Source organism: Camelus bactrianus, chromosome 16, assembly GCF_048773025.1.
Source record: "Camelus bactrianus isolate YW-2024 breed Bactrian camel chromosome 16, ASM4877302v1, whole genome shotgun sequence".
Lineage (NCBI taxonomy): Eukaryota > Metazoa > Chordata > Mammalia > Artiodactyla > Camelidae > Camelus > Camelus bactrianus.
Genome location: NC_133554.1, coordinates 37825241 through 37851603, shown reverse-complemented (window position 1 = coordinate 37851603; position 26363 = coordinate 37825241). Strand labels below are relative to the sequence as shown.

General features: G+C 35.9%; 1 protein-coding gene across 10 annotated transcripts in view; it reads left to right on the top strand.

Moving 5' to 3' along the window:
- Positions 1-2234: 2234 nt before the first annotated feature.
- The window catches only part of NF1 (neurofibromin 1), a 225348-nt gene continuing 201219 nt past the window's right edge, over positions 2235-26363 (top strand). For 3 of the 10 annotated variants that reach the window (XR_012499533.1, XM_074343083.1, XM_074343085.1), the window contains exon 1: positions 2236-2671. Coding sequence is in view for 9 of the 10 variants with exons in the window: in XM_074343083.1 (XP_074199184.1) it covers positions 2612-2671 (60 nt within the window). In the remaining variant the exon portion in view is untranslated. Of the gene's footprint in view, positions 2672-26363 lie in introns of all 10 variants that reach the window. The other 7 variants (XM_074343086.1, XM_074343084.1, XM_074343082.1 and 4 more) reach the window with 4 other exon arrangements.

Sequence of the window (26363 nt, the reverse complement as noted above, 5' to 3'; positions counted from 1 at the left end):
TGTGTAAAAATTGGAAGAGTTAGTATGTAAGTTCAGATTTCAAGCTTCTCTTGAGTAACTGGAAGATCTAGCAGCAACGCTGTGTCAACGTTCCTGCATGGCAGGGATTGACTGGAATTGAGTGACAGCTGCTCCTTTAAATGAGGTAGGGTGTAGGGTGGGGGGTGGTCAGTGCTCTATAGTTCACCATAGTCTCTATGTATGACCTTCTTTGGCATTGTTGTTTAGAATTCCTGCTATACTATGCATGATATATATAATAGGCATCTGGTCACTTAATATTGGTTCAGCGAAATTGAATGAATTTAATTGGAGAGGAAGTTGGAGTGAAGTCTAGACCTCCAAGTGTAATGAGTGGCTTGGCACTCAGGGCAGGTAACAGGACAGGTGCTGATTAGAATGAATTAATGACATGCTGACTGGAACCTGTGTAAAGCAAGATGAGAAGAGAGCAAAGGCCTGAAGTTTGGGTGTCTTACTGTAGAGTTAGAGAGGAGTGGGAATTGGGGGAACCAGAGAAGGAGAGGAAAGGGAAGCACAGAGAGACCTTGGCAGTGGGATGTCACTGGAGGCAAGGGAGCCAAGAGTTTGGTCAGTTGCATCCAGTCTAGCAAAGATGAGAGGAATGGACAGGCAAAAAGCATGCCAACAGGAAAGTAATTAGGGACTTTCAGCGGAAGTATGAGAAAAGGAAAGATAGATTGTGGGTCAGGAAGTTTAGCACTGAAGTAGAGGCACTGGGATACTTTCTAGGCATATGAATGAGAGCTTTTCCGGGGGTCCTAGTTGGGGAAGGCACAGATGTACATTCATTTAATATTCATTCTTTTCTTTAACATTGTCATTATCATTCTGACATCACCTAAAAGAAATTAGTCAGTATTCATGTTGCATCCTTAAAGAATGGACAAAAGAACCACCCAGACTCTGTCCTCCTTTTCTTTTGGAAATGAAATACTAATTAACTTAATATGTATTTTGGACAATCACCAGCCAGCAGAGATTGGAAACTTCTCTGTATATGTACTATTGGCTTTGTAGATTTTCTGTGGTAAAATTAAAATTCTGGTTTCGCTCTGCTTTGTCAGCCAGTTAGTATCCTGCTATGCGTCCTAACTGACTCTTAATTAGTGTGTGCTCAGAATGTGTAAACTCACTTTTTAACATTAGCCTAAGTAAAGTGTATTGAGGAAGATGAACTTAAAAATAACTCATTCCAAAGTTCCTGTCAGATGTAGAAGATCATCCATTGTTTTGGATGTAATCATCTTCCTGGAAAACTGTCATGACCCAATTTCACATGAAAATCATTTCAACTCTGGTATTGCGGGCACAGGGTACGCCTTTGTTTCCGGAGAGCCGAAATCTGTCTCTATTGTCCTTGGGGTCAAACCACCTGAGTTTGCATCCTGACTCTGCCATCTACCAACTCTGTGACTTCAGGCAAATCATGGAAACTCTTGTGATCAGTTAGATGAGGTTAATAATACCTACTGAAAAAGCATGTTGAACGATTTAAATGAGATGATGAATGTTTGAATTAATGTATGCGAAGCCCTTGAAGGGTTTTTGAGGATGGTGAAACTTCAATCTTTCTATTATCAACTGCGCAAAAGTTTTATTAACTTGGGTGCCTGTCAGTTCGGCAGAGGAAGTCTGGACTGGGATTCCGGAGTCTGAGTACTTTTACTGCCTATGAGTATAGCATTGGGATTTAAGAGAATGTTTAAAAAAAAAGATTCACCGAATCTTCCTCGGCCTTACTTTTTCCTGTTTGTCAGCAGGCTATAGTAGCTACGAAGGACCTGGAAACCTAAGGTTGTATGCCTTATTTTTTTGAGAGAGCTTCAGGCAGAGCCCAGCCTCCTCAGAAATCAGCGGCAGAGACCTGCGTGCAGGAAGAAATGCTAGCCCCAGGGCGCCCTAACTTCCAACCCGGGGAGCAATCCAAACCCGGAGGCCGGCGGGGGAGGGGGAGCCTGAGGTGGCGGTGGGATGCGAGCGGATACTCCCGGGTCAGCTCGGACTCTCGCCGACCGCAACCAGAGCCCGAGTCGAGGTGAGCCCGGCGGCGAGAAGGGACGCGCGCCTCCGGACCCAGAGGAGTTAGGTGACGTCACCTCCAGGAGGACTCGCTTTTTCATTAATGAAACCGGCCGGCGCGGACGCATGCGCGGCAGGCCCCCTTCCCTCTCGCTTCCCCCTCCCCTTTCCCAGCCGCGCTCTCAATCTCGAGCTCGCTCGCTCTCCCTCTCCCCGGGCCGTGGAAAGGATCCCACTTCCGGTGGGGTGTCATGGCGGCGTCTCGGACTGTGATGGCTGTGGGGAGACGGCGCTAGTGGGGAGAGCGACCAAGAGGCCCCCTCCCCTCCCCGGGTCCCCCTCCCCCGCCCCCCTTCCCCCTGCCTCCTCGCCAACGCCCCCTTCCCCTCTCCCCCTCCCGGCCGGGCGCTGGGCCTCCATCCCCACCCCCGTGGGAACGTTGGGAGCCTGCACTCCTCAGACCCTCTCCTCGCCTATTCCCTCACCTCAGCCCCCGCTCTCCGCCCTCTTCCCGGCCCTGGGCGCCGGCCGCCCGGTCCCTCCGCCGCCCCCCGGCCGCGGGGAGGACATGGCCGCGCACAGGCCGGTGGAATGGGTCCAGGCCGTGGTCAGCCGCTTCGACGAGCAGGTAACGGGCCCGTGGCGGGCGGGAGGTGGGAGCGGAGTGGGGGTGGGGACGGAGTGGGTGAGGGGAGGAAGGAGCGGCCGCCTCCCCCGCGGCTGCCTGGGGCTCTGGAGGAAAGGCCTGGGGGATAAGTGGGGGTGGCCTAGGGAGAAGGTGCGGGGAAGGAGGGGTCGGCTGGTGGCCCGGGCTCCCCTTCCCTCCTAAGTCGGGGGGTGGGGCCTTTCCCCTGACCACCCCTCCGATCCTCCATCCCCTTTATCCCAGCCCTTCCCCTTGCTAATAGGGATGAGTGACTTGGGGGCGCTTTCTTGGGCTCTCCATCTGGATTTAATCATCCCCCCTTACCGGTTTTTTTTTTCTTTTTTGGTACAGAAGTGGGTAACATTTAGGGGTTTCCCCCTACCTCAGTGTACCACCTAATTGGGGTGAATAACCGAAGGAACCCCGAGGCCCATCTTGTGTACCCCCAGTAGAACGATAACATCCCGCCCCTCCCCCAGTTTCTTCAGCTTCCTCTCTTGGAGGGGGAAGAGTAGAAGAAAGCAGGGAAAGCACAGGTTTTCTTACTTTCTGCTCCACCGTTTCAGCCTGCCCCGAGAGCTCCAAGTGCACACACACTGCACATCTTTTTAATGCCCAACAAGGGTGTTCCCCCCCGCCCCCCTATATCCTGATGAGACAAGACTGGCTTTTACATTGCCGTTTGCAGTGGAAACCATAGTTCTGGTTCCCTCCTGATTCTGAAATATTTTTCCTTTTTTCCCTTCCTTGGTAGTTGCCGTTTCTGCCTTTATTTTTGTCTGTGGTCTGAGAATGTGAATATTGCTTTCTGGAGTGGGAATCTTGGGGAGTAAGGGGAGAAGGGTGAAAGGAAAGTGGGAAACTGCATCTGAGCCACTGACAACAGAGAGCAGAGACAGCTGGGATGTGGTCCTGGAGCCGATAATTCTGCTAGTGTTCTGTTATTATTAACTCTCATCTTTTGGTTGACAAGAGAACTTTCATTGAGAATATTTGAGATGGGAAAAAGAAAGTTTCATAGCTTGGGGAGGTGCCTTTTTATTCTCTGAGCTTCACACTCTAAATCCTGGCACTGATCAGAATGAAAGCACCCATAGCCTTTTGGCAGTAGGATTTAGTGTAACTTTGTGTTGCTGTATGTAGTTGGGGCTGGTTTAAAGGGATGCTTTCTGCAGCTGCAGTTATATCACGGGCTTCCCGTGATGAGGGAATCTATTTTGTTTACTGGATATGATCATAAAACTGATTTTGGGAGCAGAATGGAGGGGAGAGGAGGGCTCCACTTTTATTTGATCCCTAAATATTGTTTTGCAGGACTCAGTGTTTCTGACCTACCTGAAAGGTTTTTGAGAATAGGCAGAGGCATTGAGAAGAAATTTGAGAGGAAACTGCTTAGATAAAATAGAATTATGAGGCTGTCAGAGACTTGAAGGAGTTCTTTTCATCCATTCTTCTGCTTCCAGACCAAAAAGTATCTAAAACATTGTACTACTGATCTGTTTGAGGAAGTAAAATGTTCCTGTGTATACTGGATTGTATTATTGATAAAGTCTTAGATTTAAAACTTGATAGAAAAGATTTTCTTTGCATAATTTTAAAAAGAAGGACTTAAAATGCATGCCAAAGAACTCCAATGCTGAACTGTGTGGGCAGTATAATCTGGATGCAGGAATTTGAAGGATTCACACTACAATTATTGTTATCAATTTTTTTAATTAAAAATTTTTTCCAGCTAATCTTTAAACTTTATTTCTTCACTTCATACCTGTTGATTTCTAGGCTTGCCTGCCACATATGAAAAATATAGTTTTCTAAATTTTAAAAGACAAGTGAATTTGATTATATACCCAGTAATGCAAGTAAATGTTTCCTTCTTTTTGTCCCCAGTGTTAAAAGACTTTAGGCTTTGTTGTTTGTTTTTGTTATGAATATTGTGGAATCAAACTCACCACCATCTACTAAAAATTAAGGACGTAAGAGTTTTAAACAGAAGCATTTAAAAAATATATTCCTTCTGTTGTAATTAAGAGAAAGATCTATAGGACAAATTATTCCTCACAGCTTTCTCTTGCAGGGTTAAAGTCCACTGACTTTGAGATGCAAAAGTATAAAGGTTTTGGTGTTTATTGTATATAGCTACCTTATTGTTAATTTATTATATAAGTAATATATGTTTAATTCAAATTAGAGCTCACCATGAGTTTGGAAAGTGAGAAAACTGAGGCACAGAGAGGTTAAATGACTTTCCAAGGCCACCTAATAATAACCTTAGTATGAGAAGCATTGAATGCTGAAGGATCAGGAGTACTTTTTGTGATGAGTATCCCATAGGATTTGTTTTAGTAATCCATTAAGTATAGTTAGAAGAGTTCACATTTTTATTGAAGGGAGAAAAAAAAGCCTTGCATGTAGTGAGAGATATTAGAGCCTTAAGAGCCTTAATCATTGCGACTATTTCTAACAGTTTTAAATTTTGGATATATTGTCTGTACTTTGTTTCACTGGGTCCAGAGGGAGTCAAGCTGCTTCTTTTTGTTACAGCTAAGACATGTGTTGAGCCAGAGAACATGTGCATGTCTAAAGATGGCAACTCTGTTTACGATTGAATTGATGTTTTGGTTGGACTTCTAATATTTGTGGTGATTAAAGCAGAAATGCATTACTAGCCACAGCTGATTATGTATTATACTCTGGTATTGCTCAGCAACTTGGTGCAGCAGACCCAGTTCAAAAAGTAGTAGTGTTCCATCTTAACATTTTGAGCTCAAGCCCTTGTTTCTAAGTGGATAAAATAAAATCCTCTAACCTGCTAGTAGTATTGTACTTGAAACTAATGTTTATGGCCTAAGTTGAATAATTCTTAACAATTAAAAAAAAAATTACTTCCTTGATTAGGGAAATGGCAGTTGCAAAGGTAGACAGTCAGAAAGCTGATAAATCTTCTGCTGCTCCTTTAACCTGCCTTTGTGGTGCTGAATTGTAAGTTTCTAAATTGAAATTGGCAAATTTTAGGTGTGTAGCTTTAATTTGTGGCTCATTAGCCAGGTTACTTAAATTAGAATCTTCTTACATGCCCCACCTAGTTCTGTATTCCCCACCAGTCTCTGTAGGACTTTGTTCCTGAAAGGGAGTATAGGAAAACTGGTTATTTGAAGGTTTTTGTTTTGTTTCAAGAAATTGAGAAAAGATATCCTCACATGATTTGTTGTAAATATATTCATTTAAGCACTTTTTTCCATATCTGGTCAAGTAAAAATGGTATGTAAAAAGCCAAAAAATGACATTTTAAAGAACATATTAGAGAATAAAATCTGATTTTTGATTTTTAATAACATTGATTATTGTAAATTGAATGCTAATCAAAATGTCCTTTGAATATGTGGTGTAAAACTCACATTATGAAATTATTGGCAAGTGTCTTTGAAGTTACAAGCCACATGTTAATTAGCCAGATAAATAGATTGTAAATCCTTTGGATTAAGGAAAAAATATCTCCTTAGCCTTGTTCTTAAAACTTGGTCTGCCATCTTTGTAAGGCCTTATAAATAGTTGAAAATGAATATTCTTTTACCAAGGGTATACTATGGTGATTGAGAAAAATACTTATTCCTCATTATGGGACTCATCTTTTAAAAATTTTTTTCTAAGTGGTCCTCAGTTAGTTCTCTGTGCTCCCTCACTTTTTCACCTTACCTAGCATCTAGTTTAGTCTTTCATTATGTGAGCTCCTTCCTTTTTGCTTTCAAACTTACTAAGATTTCTTTTTCCTTAAACATTTACTTGGTCCTGTATAGATCATTCTTTTTCTTCCTTTTGTTGCCAGGTAATCTGCTGCCTCTACTGTTATTCACCCATTTCCTTTATAACTCTGAAAACAAGCTTCTGCTTCTACTTTCCTTCTGGATTGCTGCTTTCTTGAAAGTTATTCCTTCTAGCAAAATAGTGGGTTTTGCTCAACTGTAATGCCACCGTGATATGCCATTGCCCCTGGAAACCAGTCTCATCTAATTCCCAAGACATAGTACTGTCTTGTGTGTGCACTTGCAGATCATTGTATGTTGATGTTCTCATCAGTTCATGGACAGATATGCTTTCTCTGTCATACTAAGCTCCCCATCATTGAATTGGGGTTCATAAATGAGGGTCTGGTTTTTGTTCTGCTAGTTACAGTCTTTGTCCTTATGCTTGCCCTTAGATCCCTATGGGTCCTAGATTTCCTCGTCTGTTGGAATTGACTAGAAAATCAGTAGGGTTCTCTTTCTAGTTTAAATACTGGATTATTTAAATATTTTAACAGCATCTCCCTGTGTCACAGTCTATTAGGAGTTGACCCCACTTAGTTTACCTATCATTTTCTCATTATGCCTCAGCCTGCACCTGTGTTCCAGGCAGGCTGGCTCAGTGTCTTTTGTATGTGTCAAGCTTATTCCTGCTTCTCAGTAAATCTTTTGTTTACACCATCCCCTGCCTAAATGCCTTAATTCCTTCTTTATGTTTTTCTAATTCCTGTCCACACTTAAATGTGCAACTCAAGCTTCGTTTTTTCCTATGACTTTACGCTAAACTCACTGCGACCTCACTTTTTGGTGTGCTTGTCACCTGGGGTTCTACAGAACAACCCCGTAGGATTTCTCCCTTCAGAAGAGTTGGTTGAGCATAGCTTAGCATTGGTTTTTTTTTTTTCCTCTTATTTTTTTTTTATAAAATAGAGCGTAAACTTTCTGAAAAACAAGAAGCCTCTTAGAATTTAGTCACCCCAGTGCCCAGCACAGTTATAAGCACACAGTGCATCACTGATAGAATGTTTTTCATTTGATTCCTGGTTGAAAGATAGACTGGCTTAGAGGAGTGGTAATTTTGGCTTTGTTTTAAACATAAATAATTGAACTTTAATTTAGTGCTTATAATAGCCTAGGTCTTATAAGTTAAGTGTTATTTTTAATAGGAATAATTTTTTAAGAAGAGACTTTTAAGGAGGAACTTGTATGTATTTATATTTCCTCCAACAGAACTAACATTTTTGAATCAAGTTTCAGATCCGATTAACTACCTTTGTGATCTTGAATTTGTCACTTAGTTTTATTGGTACTTTTTTGCAATGGTCTGATAGGATAATGAATGTGAAACACTTTGAAAAGTCTAAAATTATTCAAATGTAAAGTTTATACATTTTTATAAACTTTTTTTTTACAAATTTATAAAATTTTTAATTTACAGATTTATAAATTTTCTTTGTAGCTTACTGATTATTGTATTTTCACTAAGAGAGATTGATTAGTCTCTGGATATTCCCCTGTGTGTATCTTGGCCAATATATACCTTAGTTTAGCATTCACTGACAAATACTTATGGTACTAAGAGTGTCCTTATGTAACATATCTTGAATGTCTGTAATTGATCTGTTTTCTTGCTTTATCATCTAATTTGTAGCATACATGTTATGTGGCTTTTCAAGTTTGGGAAGTGTAATAGGAAAGTGTCATAACGTATTGTGTGAACTGGGCCAATGATGTTGTTACATTTGATTTTAAATATTGCTACACTTCTTTTTATTTGACTTTTTTGGTCAATAGGAAATTAGAATCTTAAATCTGCTGACTTTTTTTTTTTTTTTGGATATATTTAGCATGGAGAATTTTGTCCTTAAAGGAAAGGTTAGAGATATAATACAGTGGTAAGCATATCTTATTTTTGCATTGTTGTTCTTTAAATTACTCAGATGGCTGTGGGGCATTTTTGTTTTATTTTCAAATTTGGTGTTATGGGATTCCATATAGACTGTTGTTGCATTATAGCAACATGCTTTTAAGGGTAAGCAGTGTATTAATTAAAAACGTGTGTTTTGCACATATGTTCCCTTGGCTTCAATCTATTCTTCATTGGGGGTTTTGTGTGTGTCTGTGTGTATGTGAGAGAAGGGACAGGAGTTATAGGAAGCTTATTTTTTTAAAGGAAGGTTAAGGAGGAGAATGTTCTATAGAAGTAGTAGAAGAGGGAGGTTTGTGGTCAGCTTAAACTGTTAAAAGGCTTAGAATCAATACTGAAGTAGAGTATGGGCATCTTAAGCTCTTTTGCTGAGAATTGACTTGTATTTATAAAAAGCATTGGCTTATTTCGTCTGACATCTTTTAGAATACCTCATTTTCTTGAGAGTGGAGAAGGAAACATGAGACGAAGTTTATTTTGACCTTGAAGAATAGAAAAGTTAAGGTGTTTTCTTCGTGGTGACTGAATTAAGTTTAAGGTTTCAGTAATTTGTAAATTTTTGTATCATACTATGTGATACAGCCTTCAGTACACAGAGCACTCTCAGGGTTTTGCTGAAGAAAATTTTAACATTGTAGAATATAAATAACTGGCATTGATAGTGCCTCCGGTAAACTCTCTTCAGGTGCCTGCCATAGATGGCACATTTGACCACTTCAAACGTTATATGCTCTTGATATATAGTTATATTCTTTGGCTCTCTGAGAGTGGCTTTTGAGCCATTGACTATATCATCAAAAGGGCTTCTGTTAAGAAAGCCCCAAGCTAATAAGGAATCCCATCCTATTACAATGAAGAATTGGAATTATCCTCTAAACTTTACATGTTTTTGCTATAAATGGTACTAATTACTCTGCAGTAGCAATAACTTGAGGTGCAAATTTCCAGATCGCATATTTTCTTTAAAGCACAGCCTGGCAATCTTTTGGTTTGGCTTAGGGTTGCTACTACAGTCTACAAGCTGTTGCCTGCCCCTATTCATAGTTTATACTTTTGAGTGTCTTATCCTGTTGAATTATAGAGAACTTAACTTAACTTTTTCTGATGAAATCCTTACCCCCTCCATTTCATATAGCCCAAGCAGGGGGGAAGAGACACAAAGTTGATTTAGTAAATACCAAGACTTTTAGACATTTATTTTAAAGGAATTTTATTTAACTTATTTTTAATCATAGTTTTATATCCAGATAATGGCCTTGTGGGTAATTACAGCTCATAACAATATCAAGTGACCTCTTTCTGTTTAATTGTTGACATTTTTTTTGTATAGTGCTCGTAGTAATTTTAGCATGAGAAAACCATTCTTACTGCCTCAAATTTGTGATGGCAGTATACTATATGTAAGAGAAGGAGCTTTTTACTGTGTGGTTTTCAGTGTGGCCTTGGGCAAGTCACTTAACCTCTCTGAACTTTAGTTTTCTGTTTTGATTTATAAAATGGGGATAATACCTGCCTTACTCACATCATGGGCTTGTATCGTGTCTTAGGTGTGAATCTTTTATATGAAGGAAGCTGTAAATAATCATAGAAATGTATTACCATGATTATTATCCTATGCAGTATTTTTTTCTATCTCCTCTTTATTTTTTCTTTCTCTCTCAAACTATAGTTTGGTGATGATTATTATTTCTACTCTGCATAAACAAAACAAAACAAAAACCTAGGGAGGCAGAACAACTTGTTCACAATCATATGACATGTAATTAATTGAGTTTCAACTAGAGTGTGGCTGTCTTAATCCTTAGAACAGTAACTTTTTAATAAATAGAGCTTTACAAAAAAGTCTAAATTTTATGAACAGATAGCACACATATGTATAGTTAGGAAAGTATTATTGCTTCTTCACTCAGAAATGACATGTTACATTTTGCCTTTTATGTTCACATAAGATAATATCTGGAAATCTTTTTTGGTTGGTCATGTGTTAGAAATAGACATAAGTTTTAAACATTATATTCTTGATATCATTATATATCATTCTTCTTTTCACTTGATCAAAACTTCTCTAGCTGTTAGTAGAAGTTGTAACATTGTTCCCCTTTTATTTAGTTCTATTACAGTTTATAACTCACTACAGATTTTTAGGTGAGGAGGGTTGAATTCTGAAGGTGAGAGAGTAGAATTTGTGAGAATACCAACAGGAATATACAATTATAAATATGAGATTATGTTTTTTGATCATTCTTTTATCTGGCATTTCACAGTCAAGTTTTGTAAAGTTGGTTTTCAAACATTCCATTTTGGATTTGATTAAATTTGAGGCAACCTTTTAAACTTTGGTAGTATTTGAGTATCTTGTTCTGTTGGATTTCTGGGTCTTTGTCTTTTTTGTCTCTGTGCCTGCCTGCCTGCCTGCCTGCCTGCCTGCCTGCCTGCCTTCCTTCCTTCCTTCCTTCCTTCCTTCCTTCCTTCCTTCCCCTACTTTTTTAGGCTACCCCTCCTCCCACAACTTTCAAATCATTCATCTTGTCTGTTGGAGTATCTTTCCAAATCTCCTGTCTTTACTAGTGCCTTTCACTTCTGTCTCACCTGGGGGCTGCGAAAATGTTTTGCCTTCATGCTCTACGCAAGTCTTCTTCCTTTTGGGTAATGGACTAAGTTGGGGGTGTGTTGGGGAAGAAGCATTTGTATTTCCTTTTTTTTTTTTTTCTTTCAGTTTTTGGCCTCTGATAACTTGAGTTTGCAGTAGGGAATGGGAGAGACAGAAGGTTTTGTTTTCATCAAATGTTGGCAGCAAAGATCAGTGGAGACCTGTGCTCTGGTTTCTGCCCTGATGGGAACTACCTTTTGCTATGTTATGTAAATCTCAATTCTGAGCTCTTTCATTATCTGAAGAACAGGAAAAATGTAATCTGACAGTCCAAAACTTTTATAATTCTTAAAATGAATTGATTTTTGTTTCATTTTTTTTTTTTTGGCGCCAGTCCTCTGACTGAGAAAAATAATTCCAGTCACTAATTGATTAGTCACAGATCCTTAGTTAGAAGGAATCTGAGATTGTTTAAATTTACTTCTGCAATCGCCCTAAAAGATGATTGTTCAACCTCTGCTTGGACATTTATTTTAAGAAAATGCAGTGGTAATCATGTTCATGGTAAAAATACAGAAATGCAACAGGATCATAAAAAATAGATAAAAGTCGTTTATAATACCACAACTCAGGAGAACCACAGTTAGAATTATGAAATCAGACTGCTTGGGTTTGAATTCTTGGACTTGGCCTCTGCCACTACTTTCTAGTCCTTGGCTGCATTACTTCTTCAAGCTTTAGTTTCTTCATTTGTAAAAAGGGGTCAGTAATAGTATTTACTTCACAGAGGTAGTTGTGAGATTTAAATTAGGAAATACACATAAAGCACATGGCATAGTTTCTGGCACATAGAAGGACCTCAGTAAATGTTAGCTACTCTTATTGATTGAATGAGATACACTGTTTTTATAATCTGCTGTTTAAACATAACAGTATGATATGAGCATTTGCCCATATGATTACATTTTCTATCACATTGTTTAAAAAATGTAAGGTATTATATGTAACTTACTTTTTAATATTTAACAAATAAATTTTGAATTTTCTACACTGAATATATTTTTTATAACCCCCAAAACAATCAGTAACAAAGCAAGTAAATGTTACTTTATAAAATGTAACCAGAATGTATTAATGTAAAAATTATAATCTCAATTTCTGGCAGGGTAAGGTTAACAGAGTAGGAAGGAAGTGACTAAAATATGGTAATTAAAGTACAAGAGCTTGTTACAGTGCCTTCAGCTGTCCAGATAAGAGGGGATCATGACCTGCCCAAAAGAGAAGTCTCCTTGACAGGTCCTATTGATTTTAGAGTTTTTAAAGATGGTTGTATGATTGTACCACACAAAATTTAACCAGTTCCTCTAAAGACAATAGGTTAAATCCTTTTTTCCCTTGTCTGTTATAAATAGTACTATGATATGCAATTTTATTTTGCCCTTTGGGTGACCAGGGATATTGCATCTCAAGGTAAACATTCTATTAGTAGAATTGTCATTGTTAGAAACTCTCCCTTAATTTAAGCCCCATCTGTCTTACTTGATCAGTAAACGTTTAGGTGCCTACTATTTGTGATAGTGCTGAGCATTGTGATAAATGCTGGAGAAATAAAACAAGACATGGCTCTTTGTCTCAAGGAACCTAAAATCTGGTAAGGGAGAATGATGATAAGAAAATTATGGTGCATATTATGATGGATGCATAGACTACAATGGGAGTATTTGAGAGGAGCACTTAATTTAGCCTGGACAGTCGTGGAGAGCTTGACAGAAAAAGTGAAGTCTGAGCTGAGTTGTGAATCTTGTAGGATCTTGTATGCTATACGAAAATGTTTAAACTCTCTTTTGAAGACTTTGTGAAAATATAATTTCACCTAATGGTTTATGCTTTAGTGGGAGAAGTTGAAGAATATAATAAAGGGAAATGATGGAATGAAGTACCATAGAAGAAGGGAAGGATCTAAATTCAGGTGGTGGAATTAGATAGAGACTAAGATGGTAGAGAAGGAAAGAATGGGTTTGATGTGTAATAGCTGTTGGAGTAAACGAGAGAGTGCAGTTTAAGGACATTTAGCAGTACTGGGCAGTGTTTAAGGACTCAGCTGAATTTGGAGACAATATCTTTGTTATGGCCATAGTCACTAAAATTGAGGATATCCAAAAATGTTGAGGACTAGCTGTTGGATAGGTGCTCCTCCTTGATGTTGAAATCATCTAGATTAGGGTTGCCAGATATAGCAAATAGAAATATAGGATGCCTAGTTAAATGTGAATTTCAGATAAACAATGAATAGGTGTTTAGTATCAGTATTTCCCCATTACTGCATAGGATATACTTATACTAAAAATACTACTCATGTTTATCTGAAATTCAAATTTAACTGGGGATCCTGTATTATTAGGCAACACTAACCTAGATGATACCCAGATGGTGGATGTGAGGTAGAGGAGAAACTGAGCTAGGAGCCAGATTTTTTTGATGATGGGAGAAAATATTGAGAAAATTGGGAGGTGACTGTGACGAGGTTTCTTGGTGAGTAGCGCATGAGTCATGAACCTCAGGAAGAGTGGAAAGAGTAGAAAAGTTTGGAATTTGGCCTCCTTGAGTCTTCTATTCATTGTTCCTAATTCTGTTCTCTGTAACTCTTTAGAAGGTCTTTTTACTTTAAAATTATTTGAAGGCAATTCTTAAGTACTCCTCAGGTTTCTTACTCCTCACCCCCCGGGAAATATATTATTCATTCAATCATTTCTTACAGGATGTATTTTGAAGAAATTTTGCTATCCTGGTTTACCCTCTTGGTATGGTGGTGGTCCAATTTTCAGGCATACCATTTTTCATCCTTTCAGTATTTTTGTATATGAGGGTGTTATGTGAGACTTTAAAAAATGGCTTAAAAAATACTGAACTTCAGGTATTCTATAGTTTTGGTATTCATCTGATTACCAATAGTTTACCTATCAAAGAATGTTAATTGCCATGTGTTTTTTTCCTGAAGTTTTATTATGAAAAATTTTAAACATATGCAAAATAGATGATTATAAATGAACCCTCATGTACACATTACCTAGTTTCTTCTTAGTTTTATTTCATCCATACTCCTACCCATTTCCTGCTCAGCACCTCTTCATTATTTTGAAGCAGTCCCAGTTATATTATTTCTGCATGACTTATTCTTAACTTGTACCGACTTCAAGAGCTGTGCGATGTAAAAACAGTACTCACTTGGGAGTCAGAAGACTTAAACGAGCTTGAGTCCTAATTATCTTCTGAGGAATGAGTTAACCTGGGCAAGTCAATATGTCTGAGCCCTAGATTCCTAATATTTTGAAGAGTGTGTGTGTGTGGGTTGGGGAGGAGACATAATGCTACCTGCCCTTTTTCAAGGGTTCTGCAAATCAAAGATAGGAGGTAACGTATGTGAAGGAAGTTTGTAAACTTCCTTTACACAGGTAAGATTTTATTATTGTTAGTAAATGCTGCTTCCTTCTATAAGTGCATAAAAGTCATCTGTGTAATAGTCTTAGAATTATCCGGATATTGACATTAAATTAAGTCCATAGTTCTGATACGACCTTTTCACCTTTACCCACTCCTGCATTTTGGGGCAACATTTATCATTTCGAGTCTGGTGCATTTCTGTATTTTGTGAATTCTCAAAGTAAACTGACAGCATTTCCCTTGTTGCATTTAAAAATTTTCATCTGTACCCTTGGATTGCTTCAGGTAGACTTGAATTCAGATAAAACAGGTGGGTGGGGTCTTTATGCTTTATCTAAGTGTTCTAATGGATCTCATCAGTGCACTTTTTCAAGGTTGAAGATCATTTTGTTTTCTGCTGGAACAATTAGAAGTGATACTGAATAGTTCTGCTTTCACTCTCCTATTGGTATTATACCATGTATTGGTTCCTGGCCATCCTTCCTCCTCTTCTTGAACTTAATATATTTTTTGAAGCCTTTAAATATTTATTTTAACATTTTAAAAGTTTTTAGTGATTCTGAACTTTTAATTGTTTTTATATTCATGTATCAGTTTGTCTTTTGTACGCAGTGTTCTTTCATAAGTGTCCTTAGCAGTACTGAGCTGGGGTAGGGGGAGGTGGGAGAGAGGAGGAACAATCAGTGCAGGCACATTAGTTTCTTTAGAAATGTCAACTTTACCCCGTCACTTAAGACTCTTGTTAAATGTACAGATTTCCTGGCCCCACTGAACATCTGTTAAGTTCTAGAGATATGGACAATGAGTTGTAGTTTAAAAAAATCTCCCCAGGTCATTTTGATGTAAAGCTTGTTTGTGAATCATTGTATATGCAAGGAGAACTCAGCTTCTGGGTATTATTTAGTAGGTCATAGGACAGTTATCTATACCACTGCAACAAGTAGAAAAAAACTGAACTTTTAAAATCGTATTTTAAGAAATATTGGAGGCCTGTGGAAGTAAAAATGACTAGATAAATTAAAATTCCAGATACAGAAGAGCCCTTTGTAGGTGAGAAGGGGCTTGCTGACATTTACTGATTCTGGACACAGACTGAAGAAAAGAATGAACCACAGGTGAATTGAGTCTCACTGAAACTGTAGCATAGCCCTGGCACAGTTCAATTCCTGAATGGACTGAAGTGAGCATCCTCTCTTATCCCTTTTCCCTAATAGAGTAAATTGAGAATGCTCACTGGGAAGAAATATTCCCGGGTTTCTGAGGCTCTTTCATTTGCAATATCAAGCATACAATGAAAAATTTCTAAAAATTTAAAAAGGTGGAAAACTGTGATCCATAATCAAGAAGAAAAATAAATGACAGAAATAGACCCACAGGTAATTGAAATGATCAGACAAGGACTTTAAAATAACTATAATATGTTAAAGAAAATATAGGAAAAGGAGGACAAAATGAATGAAAAGGTAGAGAATTTCTCTTGAGAACTGGAATCCATAGAAAGGAATTAAATGGATTTCCTAGGAATCAAAAACACAACGTCAGCTGCTTCAGGCCTGTCATTTATGTGTTAATTTAAAAACTTTGGTGCCGGACTCTGGGACCTCACTCTACTCTTTGCCCTACTCTTCATTTCTCTAAAAAAAGAGAGAGAGAGAGAGAGAGAGAGAAAACAGGTCAATTAAATATATACAATATAAGTTCCATGAGAGCAGGGACTGTGTCTTTTCACTGATGGATTCCCAGGGCTTAGTACAGTGCTTGAAACATCAAAAACACACAACAAGAAGCCCATAGTATCTGAAATTAATTATTCATTGGGTGGGTTTGATAGCAGACTATACAAAACAAAAGACAAGAGTAAAGAACTTGTATACAAGTCAATAGGAAATACCCAGTTTGAAGCACAGGAAGGAAAATCAGTGGAAAAAGTGGAATAGAATTGAAGAGATATATGAAACTAGTAAAGAGTTGTATAACGTGTACACTCGGGCATATCTTAACTGAACTGTTGAAAACTAGAGACAAAAGAAAAACTCTTAAAAGCAGCTAGATGGAAAAAAAAATAAGACATGTTACTTTCAAAGAAACTAATGTAACTGACAGCTGAACTTTGAACACAACAATGGAAACTGGGAAATGATGGAAAGACAGTTTTTAAGTGTTGAATGAAAAAACCACCAAGTTAGAATTCTATCTTCAGCAGAGATATCCTTCAGAAATGAAGATGAAATGAAAACATTTTTAGACAAACAAAAGCAGAGAGAATTAATCACCAGCTGACTTGTTCTGTAAGACTTACTAAAGGAAGTTCTTTAGGCAGAAGGGAAATACCTCAAGAGGAAGGATAAAGCTACAGAAGATAATGAAGAGCACTCAATTGGGTGTAAAATTAGTAAATATACACCCAATATGAATAAAAATAGAAAAATACTGCCTCTTTTCCCCCCTGTTCTTGGTAACTTTTTAGGAGCTTTATTTTAGGAATTTTATTTTTTATTATTGTAGACTAATAGAAATTCTATGGCTTTATTAAGGTAAACTTGCTATACAATAAATAAGTACCATATATTTAAAATGTACAATTTGATGGCTTCTGCTATACGTATAAGCCTATGATAACATCACCAAAATCAAGATAGTGAATGTATATATTACCTGCAAAAGTTTCCTTCAACCTCCATAATCCATTTGCTATCTCTGTCCCATTTCAGGGCAACTACTCAGCTGTTTTGCTCAATGGATATGTCAAAAAAACGTGTATTCATTCACCTGTTGGTGAATATTTCAGTTGCTCCAGTTTTCAGCTGTTACAAATAAAGCTGTCTTGAAGATTCATGTACATGATTTTGTGTGGATGTATACATTCATTTCTCTTGAGTAAATACAAAGAATGGCTAGGTCATATGGTGGGTGTATGTTTAACTTTTTAAGATGTTGCCAATCATTGTTTTCCAAACTGATTATAAAGTTTTATTGCAGTATATGAGAGTTCCAGTTGTTCTACATCCTTTCCAACACTTATTTTCTTTTTAAAAAATTTTAATTGTAACCATCCAGTGGGTGTGAAGTAGTATATCATTATGGTTTTGATTTGCATTTCCCTAATGACTAATGAGCATCTTTTCATGCATTTATTTACCATCTAAATATTTTCTTTGATGAAGTGTATATTTGAATCTTTTGCCCATTTATAAAAAATTAAGTTTTTTATTATTGAGTTTTGAAAATTTGTAATATATGCTGAATACAAGTCCTTTATGAGATATGTGATTTGCAAATATTTTCTTCCAGTTTCTGGCTTTTTTCTTCTCAAAATCTTGAAAGCAGATGTTCTTAATTTTGCTGAAGTCCAAATTATCAGTTTTTCTAAAAATAAAAGATTTGTTATTGATGATGTATCTAGGAAACCTTTTCTAATGTAAGGTCACAAAGATCTTTCTCCTATGTTTTCTTCTAGAAATCTTATTATTTTAGCTTTTACACTTAGGTCTATGACTTGTTTTTAGTTAATTTTTGTACTTAGTGTGATTTTGTATGCCTGTTGGCTTGCCAATCCACAGTCTTGATTACTGTAGCTTTATTATAAAATTTGAAATCAAGTATTGTAACTCCTCCAACTTTGTTCTTCTTTCTTAGGATTATTTTAGTTAGTGTAGATACTTTGCATGTTCATCTACAGTTTAGGATCAGTTTGCCCATTTCTATAAAGCATATTTTGTTAGGGGTTGTGTTGAATCTGTAGATCAGTTTTGGGAAGATGGTCGTTTTAACAGGTATTAATTTTTAATTTTAATTTCTAATTGTTGCTAATTTATAGAAATACATGTATTTTTGCTTATTGATCTTACTTTTGTTTATTGAGGCCATAGTTGTTTTTCTTTTTTAAAGAAGAGTTTTGATTGTATCTCACAAAAGCCAGCTTAACATATTTGACAATCTCTGCTTGATGTCTAGAAATTGTAATAAATGTAAGGGGTGTTTCTGTTATTAGATTGCAATGAAAAATTTAGCTAGGGTGATGCTGACAAGAACAAGAAGCAAAGAGGAAAAATCAAGTCCTTTGTCCCTCTTCTAGGTCTTACAGGATTTCTTTAGGGTCCCCTTGGCAGAGCCTTAACGAGGAGCAAGCTGGCAAAGGAGACATGCAGTTTGCATAGTAGCCTGGTTATCAGAAAGCAAAGTACAGAAGAATAGGTGTAAAGATGAAAGGAGGCAACTTAGCAATTGGCACAGTCCAACCCTTTGACTACCCACAGCCATATATGCCTTTATACAGGTATTTGATCTTGTGTACAGAAGAAACTCTATGCTTTTGCCTAAGAAGATGGAAATCTTCTTTATAAAAAGGAAAATGTTCTTACTCTGTTCACCAAATGGGAAGCAAAGTCCCAGTATTCGTTTTATCCATCTCTGGATGACATTCACACTATCCATTTTAAGGCTATGTTACTTATATCTGAAATTCATAGTCTCATCTAAATATCCTGCTACCTAAAGACTAAATTGTAGTTAATCTTTACTAATAAAATTTGTAACATATTGAGAGAGAAGAAATTTGTTTATACATCCATGCCAAATCTTCTATAGTAAGCAAAGATGAAAATATATATATATATAAAACTGCTGTAGATTTTACTTTTGTTAACTAGTTGAGAGAGTGTGAATTCACCTTTAATTACTACTTTCTTCTGCTGCTCATTCTGTGTTTACTTTGTCCTCATTCAGGACCTCAGCTGGTGGCATAACCCAAACCTTCATTAGTGAAGAATGTGTATTCTCAATGGTCTTGCTTTGTGTGTGTGTGTATTTTCCATTACCTTTTACTATTACACACATATAAGTGATATTTTAGGGAATCTTCAGGGTTCCAGAGTCCTCCCTGTCCTTATTTGTAGTAGCCCTGTATCTCCTAGGTAACTCAGATGAATTACAAATGAATGACCCTCTTCTTTGCCTCTTCATGATGATTCCAAGTTTATTTTGATCTGTATCTTTCTTTTTTTGTGAATGAAATTCCCCTTCATTTAGCCTGATAGAAATAAATGACTACTAGTACATGACTAAATAGCTCAGGCTTCTGGCTTGAACTAAGTTAGCTGGACACAGTGGCACGTTCTTGAACTCTGTTACTTGAAAAAGCCTCTTCCTTCCCTGGAATGAGTAGGATGGTTTTAAATGTCATGTTACATTTAATCTTTGTCATTCAAAGATTCTCTTCTCAGCCTCAGGAAAGAGGTGAAGCCTGGAATGAAATCTTCACTGAATATTCTTCTGAAATTTTAAATTTATTTAAAATTTAGAATTTGTGAATTATGTGAGAATATTTTATTTTGTTCTGTAAAATTTGAATCCCAGAGGTAAAATCATAAACATTTAGCTGTGCCTATTTGGACTCTCTTCATTTTTAATATCATTCATTATTTCTTCACATAACTGGAAAATGGGATGATTCAGAAATGTGGTTGATGACTTTTTAAAAAATTGTACTAGGAAAATAATTTTCACAATTGAATGTAATTTAAATATTAGTTATAAAATGGTGACCCAGAGTTAGATTGTTTTGGTAGGTAAACACTACATTGGAGTCCTGGGGCTGCCACTGCTGCATACGTACCTTTAGAATTTTGAATAATTTAAAACTTACAGAAAAGTTGCAGCAGTAGTATAAAAAGTCCCTTATATTCTTTACCCAGATTTACTAGCTGTTTATATTTTAGTGTCTTTGTTTTTTGTTTTATTATTTATTCTCTTTCTCTCTGTCCATATGTATTTGTGCATGTGTGTATGTGTATGTATATAAGAATAAGGAAGGACCTCTCTTTAACTACAGTGCAGTTATTGAAGTCAAGAAATTTAACGTTGATAACAATACTGTTCTCTTTAATAATGGTCCATACCAAAGTTTGTCAGTAGCAATTTCCCAAATAATTCACATACTTAAAAAAAACCTGTTTTGACCAATTTCCTGCATTTTGTTTTAATAGTGAGTTCTGAAGTGGTATTTTTTTTCTTCTTTCATATTTGGGTTTCAGATGTGAGAATTAATATTCAATACTGTAAACTATAAATTGCACACCATGTTTCTTATTATTAGGTATTTGTAACCTAAATCTGAGTGAGTTTGCTAGGCTTCAACTCTTAAGCATATTTTGGGCAGTCTTTTGGGAACATGGTTTTACCTAAATTTTTTTAAACATTTTATTTTTATTTATTTTTATTTTTTATACAATTTTTAAAGGTTATACTCCATTTATAGTTATTACAAAATATTGGCTATATTCTCTGTATTGTATAATACATCTTTGTGGCCTATTTTACACCCAATAGTTTGTACCTCTCACTCTACAGCCCTAAATTGCCCCTTCCTGCTCCCCACTGATAACCCCTGGTTTGTTCTCTATATGTGAGTCTGCTTCTTTTTTGTTATATTCACCAGCTTGTTGTGTTTTTTAGATTCCACATATAAATGATAGCGTATTTGTCTTTCTCTGACTTATTTTACTTCACATAATGCCCTCCAATTCCATCCATGTTGCTGCAGATAGCAAACTTTTGTTCTTTTTTATGGCTGAGTAGTATTCCATTGTGTATATATACACACCACATCTTCTTTATCCATTCATCTGTTGATGGACACTTAGGTTGCTTCCATATCTTGGGAATTGTAAATAATGCTGCTATGAACATTGGGGTACATGTATTTTTTTTTGAATTAGTGTTTTTATTTATTTTTAGATATATACCTAGGAGTGGAATTGCTGGGTCAAATGGTAGTTCTATTTTTAGTTTTTTGAGAAACCTCTATACTGTTTTTCACAGTGGCTGCACCAATTTACATTCCCACCAACAGTGTACAAGGGTTCCCTTTTCTCCACATCCTCACCAATATTTGGTATTTATTTTCTTTTTGATGATAGTCATTCTGACAGGTGTGAGGTGATATGTCATTGTGGTTTTGATTTGCATTTCTCTGATGATTAGAGATGTTGAGCATCTTTTCATGTGCCTGTTGGCTACCTGCAGTTCCTCTTTGGAAAACTGTCTGTACAGTTCTTCTGCCCATTTTTCATTTGGGTTTTTTTTTTTTTTTTTTGGGGGGGTGTTGAGTTGTATGAGCTGTTTATGTATGTTGGATATTAATCCCTTATCAGTCATATCATTTGCAAACATTTTCTCCTATTCAGCAGGTTGTCTTTTTCTTTTGTCAGTGGTGTCCTTTGCTGTGGAAAAACTTTTAAGTTTAATTAGGTAGATCCCATTTGTTTATTTTTGCTTTTATTTCCTTTACTTTAGGAGATGGATCCAAAAAAATACTGCTGTGATTTATGTCAAAGAGTGTTCTGCTTATGTTTTCCTCTAGGGGTTTTATAGTATTCCGTCTTACATTTAGGTCTTTAATCCATTTTGAGTTTATTTTTTGTATATAGTGTTGGAGAATGTTCTAAGGTCATTCTTTTACATGTAGCTGTCTAGTTTTCCCAGCACCACTTATTGAAGAGGCTATCTTTTTTCCATTTTATGTTCTTGCCTACCTTGTCATAGATTAATTGACAATAAGTTCATGGGTTTATTTCTCAGCTCTTTATCCTGTTCCATTGATCTATGTATCTTTTTGGGTGCCAGTACCATACTGTTTTGATTACTATAGCTTTGTAGTATAGTCTGAATCCAGGGAGTGTGATTCCTCGAGCTCCATTCTTCTTTCTAAAGATTGTTTTAACTATTTGGGGTCTTTTGTGTTTCCATTACAATTTTTGAAATTATTTGTTCTATTTCTGTGAAAAATGCCATTGGTATTTTGATAGGGATTGCATTGACTCTGTAGATTGCCTTGGGCAGTATGGTCATTTTAACAGTATCCCTATCCAAGAACATGGTTCATCTTTCCATCTGTTCTTACTGTCTTCAGTTCTTCAATGTATTACAGTTTTTGGAATACAGATCTTTTGCCTCCTTAGGTAGATTTATTCCAAGGTATTTTATTCTTTTTTATGTGATGGTGAATGGAATTTTTTCCTTAATTTCTCTTTCTGATCCTTTGTTGTTAGTGTATAGAAATGCTAATTTCTGTGTATTAATTTTGTATCCTGCAACTTTACTGAATTCATTAATGAGCTCTAGTAGTTTTCTGGTGGTGTTTTCAGGATTTTATATATATAGAATGTCATCTGTGAACAGTGACGGTTGTACTTCTTCCTTTCCAGTTTGAGTTCCTTTTATTTCTTTTTTTTCTCTGATTGCTGTAGCTAGGACTTCCAAAACTATGTTGAATAAAAGTGGTGAAAGTGGGCATCCTTGTCTTTTTCCTGATCTTAGAGGAAATGCTTTCAGCTTTTCACCACTGAGTATGATGTTAACTGTGGGTTTGTCATGTATGGTCTTTATTATGTTGAAATATGTTCCCTCTATGCCCACTTTCTAAACAGGCTTAAAATCATAAATAGGTGTTGAATTTTATGAAAAGCTTTTTCTGCATCTACTGAGATGATCACATGGTTTTTATTCTTCAGTTTGTTAATGTATTACATTGATTTATGAATATTGAAAAATCTTTGCATCTTTGGGATAAATCCCACTTGATCGTGGTGTAGGATCCTTTTAATGTATTGTTGGATTTGGTTTGCTAGTATTTCATTGAGGATTTTTGCATCTATGTTCATCAGTGATATTGGCCTGTAATTTTCTTTTTTTGTGATATTTTTGTCTGGTTTTGGTATCAGGGTAATGTTGGCCCCATAGAATGTGTTCAGAAGTGTTCTTTCCTCTGCAGTTTTTGGGAATAATTTGAGAAAGATAGGTGTTAAATTCTACCAAACATTTAGAGAACTAGAATTACCTGTGAAGCCATCTGGTCCTGTAGGGGAAAATTAATTTAAACAAATAGGGCTATTATGGAATAGAATGCAGAATTTGCATCTCTTTTTTAAGATAAAGCATGAGACATCAAAGAAATAATTTATCTCCCAGTATCCTTGAGCAATAATTTTAGGGAGTATCATCACAATTTAAAAATAAAAACTAAACATAGTTATGTTCATATTAGTGAGAGAAATGACACTATATGCAATATTTCATTAAAGTATCTCTGTCTAGCTCGATAAATACCTTGAGTTTAGTGTAGATCAACTACTATAGCTAGTTTTTTCTTTCTTTTTATTTTTGTTAAGTTAGAAAATCATAACTTGTGATTATTGGTTGTCAGGAGTAGCAACAAGTGTTTGGCCCTGTTTAATAGCTGTTGATATTTGTATTGAATATGAATTGAAAAATTATGGAGAGGTTTCTTTTTTTTGTACTGACAACCACTTTTAATGCTTTGTCAGATGCTAAGTTAATGTACAGTTAAAGCAAGAGATGGAATATTGAATGTACCATCTTGGGAGATAGTGGCAGATAGCTTCTTATTTTACTGTTGGGTTGTACTTGTTCTGGAAGTTTTTTTTGTTTTTTTTTTTGCTTCCATGATTTGTTTCTCTCTGTGCGTATATGTATGTATGTACGTATGTGTGTGTGTGATAGAGTCAGGGGGAAAGAGGAAGAGGGAAGGAAGAAGAATATTTCTGTATTTTTCTTTTGTGGGGTATTTCTTTTTTTAAAAATCTTTTTAAATTTTCAAAAGATTGAAGATGTAGTTGAAGCTCTCTTTGCATTCCTCCCCTATCCAGTTCTTCCCTCTAGTGTGTACTGCTTTGCTGAAGTTGATTTGTGTTCTTTCTGTCCCTATTTTTGTATTTTTATTATATATGTGTCCATAAAACAATAATTACAATTTAACGTTTGTACATAAAAAATATACTGTAAATATGCTCTACACTTGTTTTTAGATCTATTACATTTTTAGATTATCCCTGTTTATACATGTACATTTAGTTGATTCAGTTTAGCTGCATGTATAATATTCTATCATACGAATATCAGTTTATCTATTTTTCCAAGTTCAAGGCTTTTGTTTTAAGCTATTACAAATAATGCTTCAAGAAGGTTGTATCTGCATATATTCTCTAGCAGTTTGTATCTGTGACTTAAAATGTATTGTGAAACTTACACATGCAAGAGTATACAAAACATGTTTGTACAGTTTATAGTTTTAAAAGTAATACTATGAACACTTGTCAATCCAAATTCAGATTAAGAACTTCAGCATTATCAATACCTTGGAAACACCTGTGTGATCCAAATCACATTCCTTATCATTCCCACCTCAGTCTCCTCTGCTATCCTGATTTGGATTAAAAAGTTTCCATTGCTTTTTTTTTTATTATTATGTCTCCCTAAATATCTGTTGCTTTGTTTGCCTGCTTTTGATCTTTATATAATGAAATGATAGTCTAAATATATTTTGATTTCTTTTCTAAGCATTATTTTCTTTGGTGTCATCCATGGTATTCTATGTAGTTCATTCAGTTTTACTGTTACACAGTATTTCATTATTTGAGTATACCATGGTTTGTTTGTCCATGCTATCAATGATGAACATTTAGATTGTTTCTAGTTTTTTGCTATTATAGTGCTGCTTATGAACATTCTTATACATTTATCTTGTGTATGTGCAGGAATTTAGAGTATATATGTGGGAGGAGAATCTGGATATGAGCTTCTTTGACTTTACTAAGTAATGCCAAATTATTTTCTAAGGTGATCAGTCTGGTTGACACTCCCACTAGCAGTTTATAAGTGTTTCTGTTATCTGTGTCCTGGCCAACACTTGGTATTGTCTGTCTTTTTAATTTTTATCTATCTGATGGGTAAGAAATGGTATATCATTGTAATGTGAGTCTGTATTTCCTTGACTACCAATTAAGTTCAGCTTCTTTTCAGATGTTCATGGACTGTTTGTTTCTTATTCTGTGAAATATCTGTATATATTTGCTTATTTTTCTGTTGGGGTTGTTTGATTTTTCCTGATTGATTCATAGTAATTTTTATATGGTTTATATCTAATTCTTGATATTTACTGTGTTGGAAATACCTGTTCCAGTTTATGATTGGATTCTTTTATCCTCTTCATGTATCTTTTAATGATTGGAATTCTTAATTTTAATATTGCTGAGTTAAGTCTTTTATGATGTGTGTTTTTTATTTTATTTTATTTTTTTACTCTTGGTGTGTGTCATTCCTTTTCTTCTCTTACATCATTAAGATATTCTCCTATATTTTTTTTATTATTTAAAATTTTTACTTTCACACTAAAGTCTAATACACATGGAGTTACTTTTGTATAAGGATCCACTTTTATTTTTGTTTTTTTCTGTAATGATAACAAATTACTGCTTGTTCTGGCCTGTTTATTGAGTAGTCCACTTCCCCTGTGATCTGCAATGCTTACTCAGTTGAAAATTGTTTCTGTATATACATGGGCTTAGTTTCTGGGCTCTCCATTCTGCTATATGTCTTGGTCCCAGTAAGCAATTTGATTATTGATCCTAATTACTATGGCTTTTAATAAGTCTTAATATCAAATATAGCAAATCCTTCAACCTTTTTCTTCAAGAAAAGTCATGGCGGTGCTTTTCCATATTGGTCAGCTTATTGATTTTTATGAAAAATGGTGGTGAGATTTTGAATTGTATTGCATTGAGTCTTTGGATCAGGTTGAAGAGAATTAATTGACATCATTATGATATTGAGGCTTCCTATTTAAGGTTGTAATATATCTTTCTATCATATACTTTAAAATTTATTTCAGTTACATTTTATAATTTTTCTTCTTCTTTAAGGAACTTGTATGTCAAATGCTAGAATTTTTCCTAGATTTTTTTGTTGCTTTTTGTAGGTGGTATTTTAAAAACTGCATCTTCTTATTGTGTGTAGAAAGTAACTTTTGTTTCTATATCTAGCAACCCTTCACTTTTATTGATTTATCTGTAGATTCTTTTGGATTTTCCTATAGACCATAAATTATCTGTAAATAGTTGTGGTTTTGTTTCTTCATTTTTA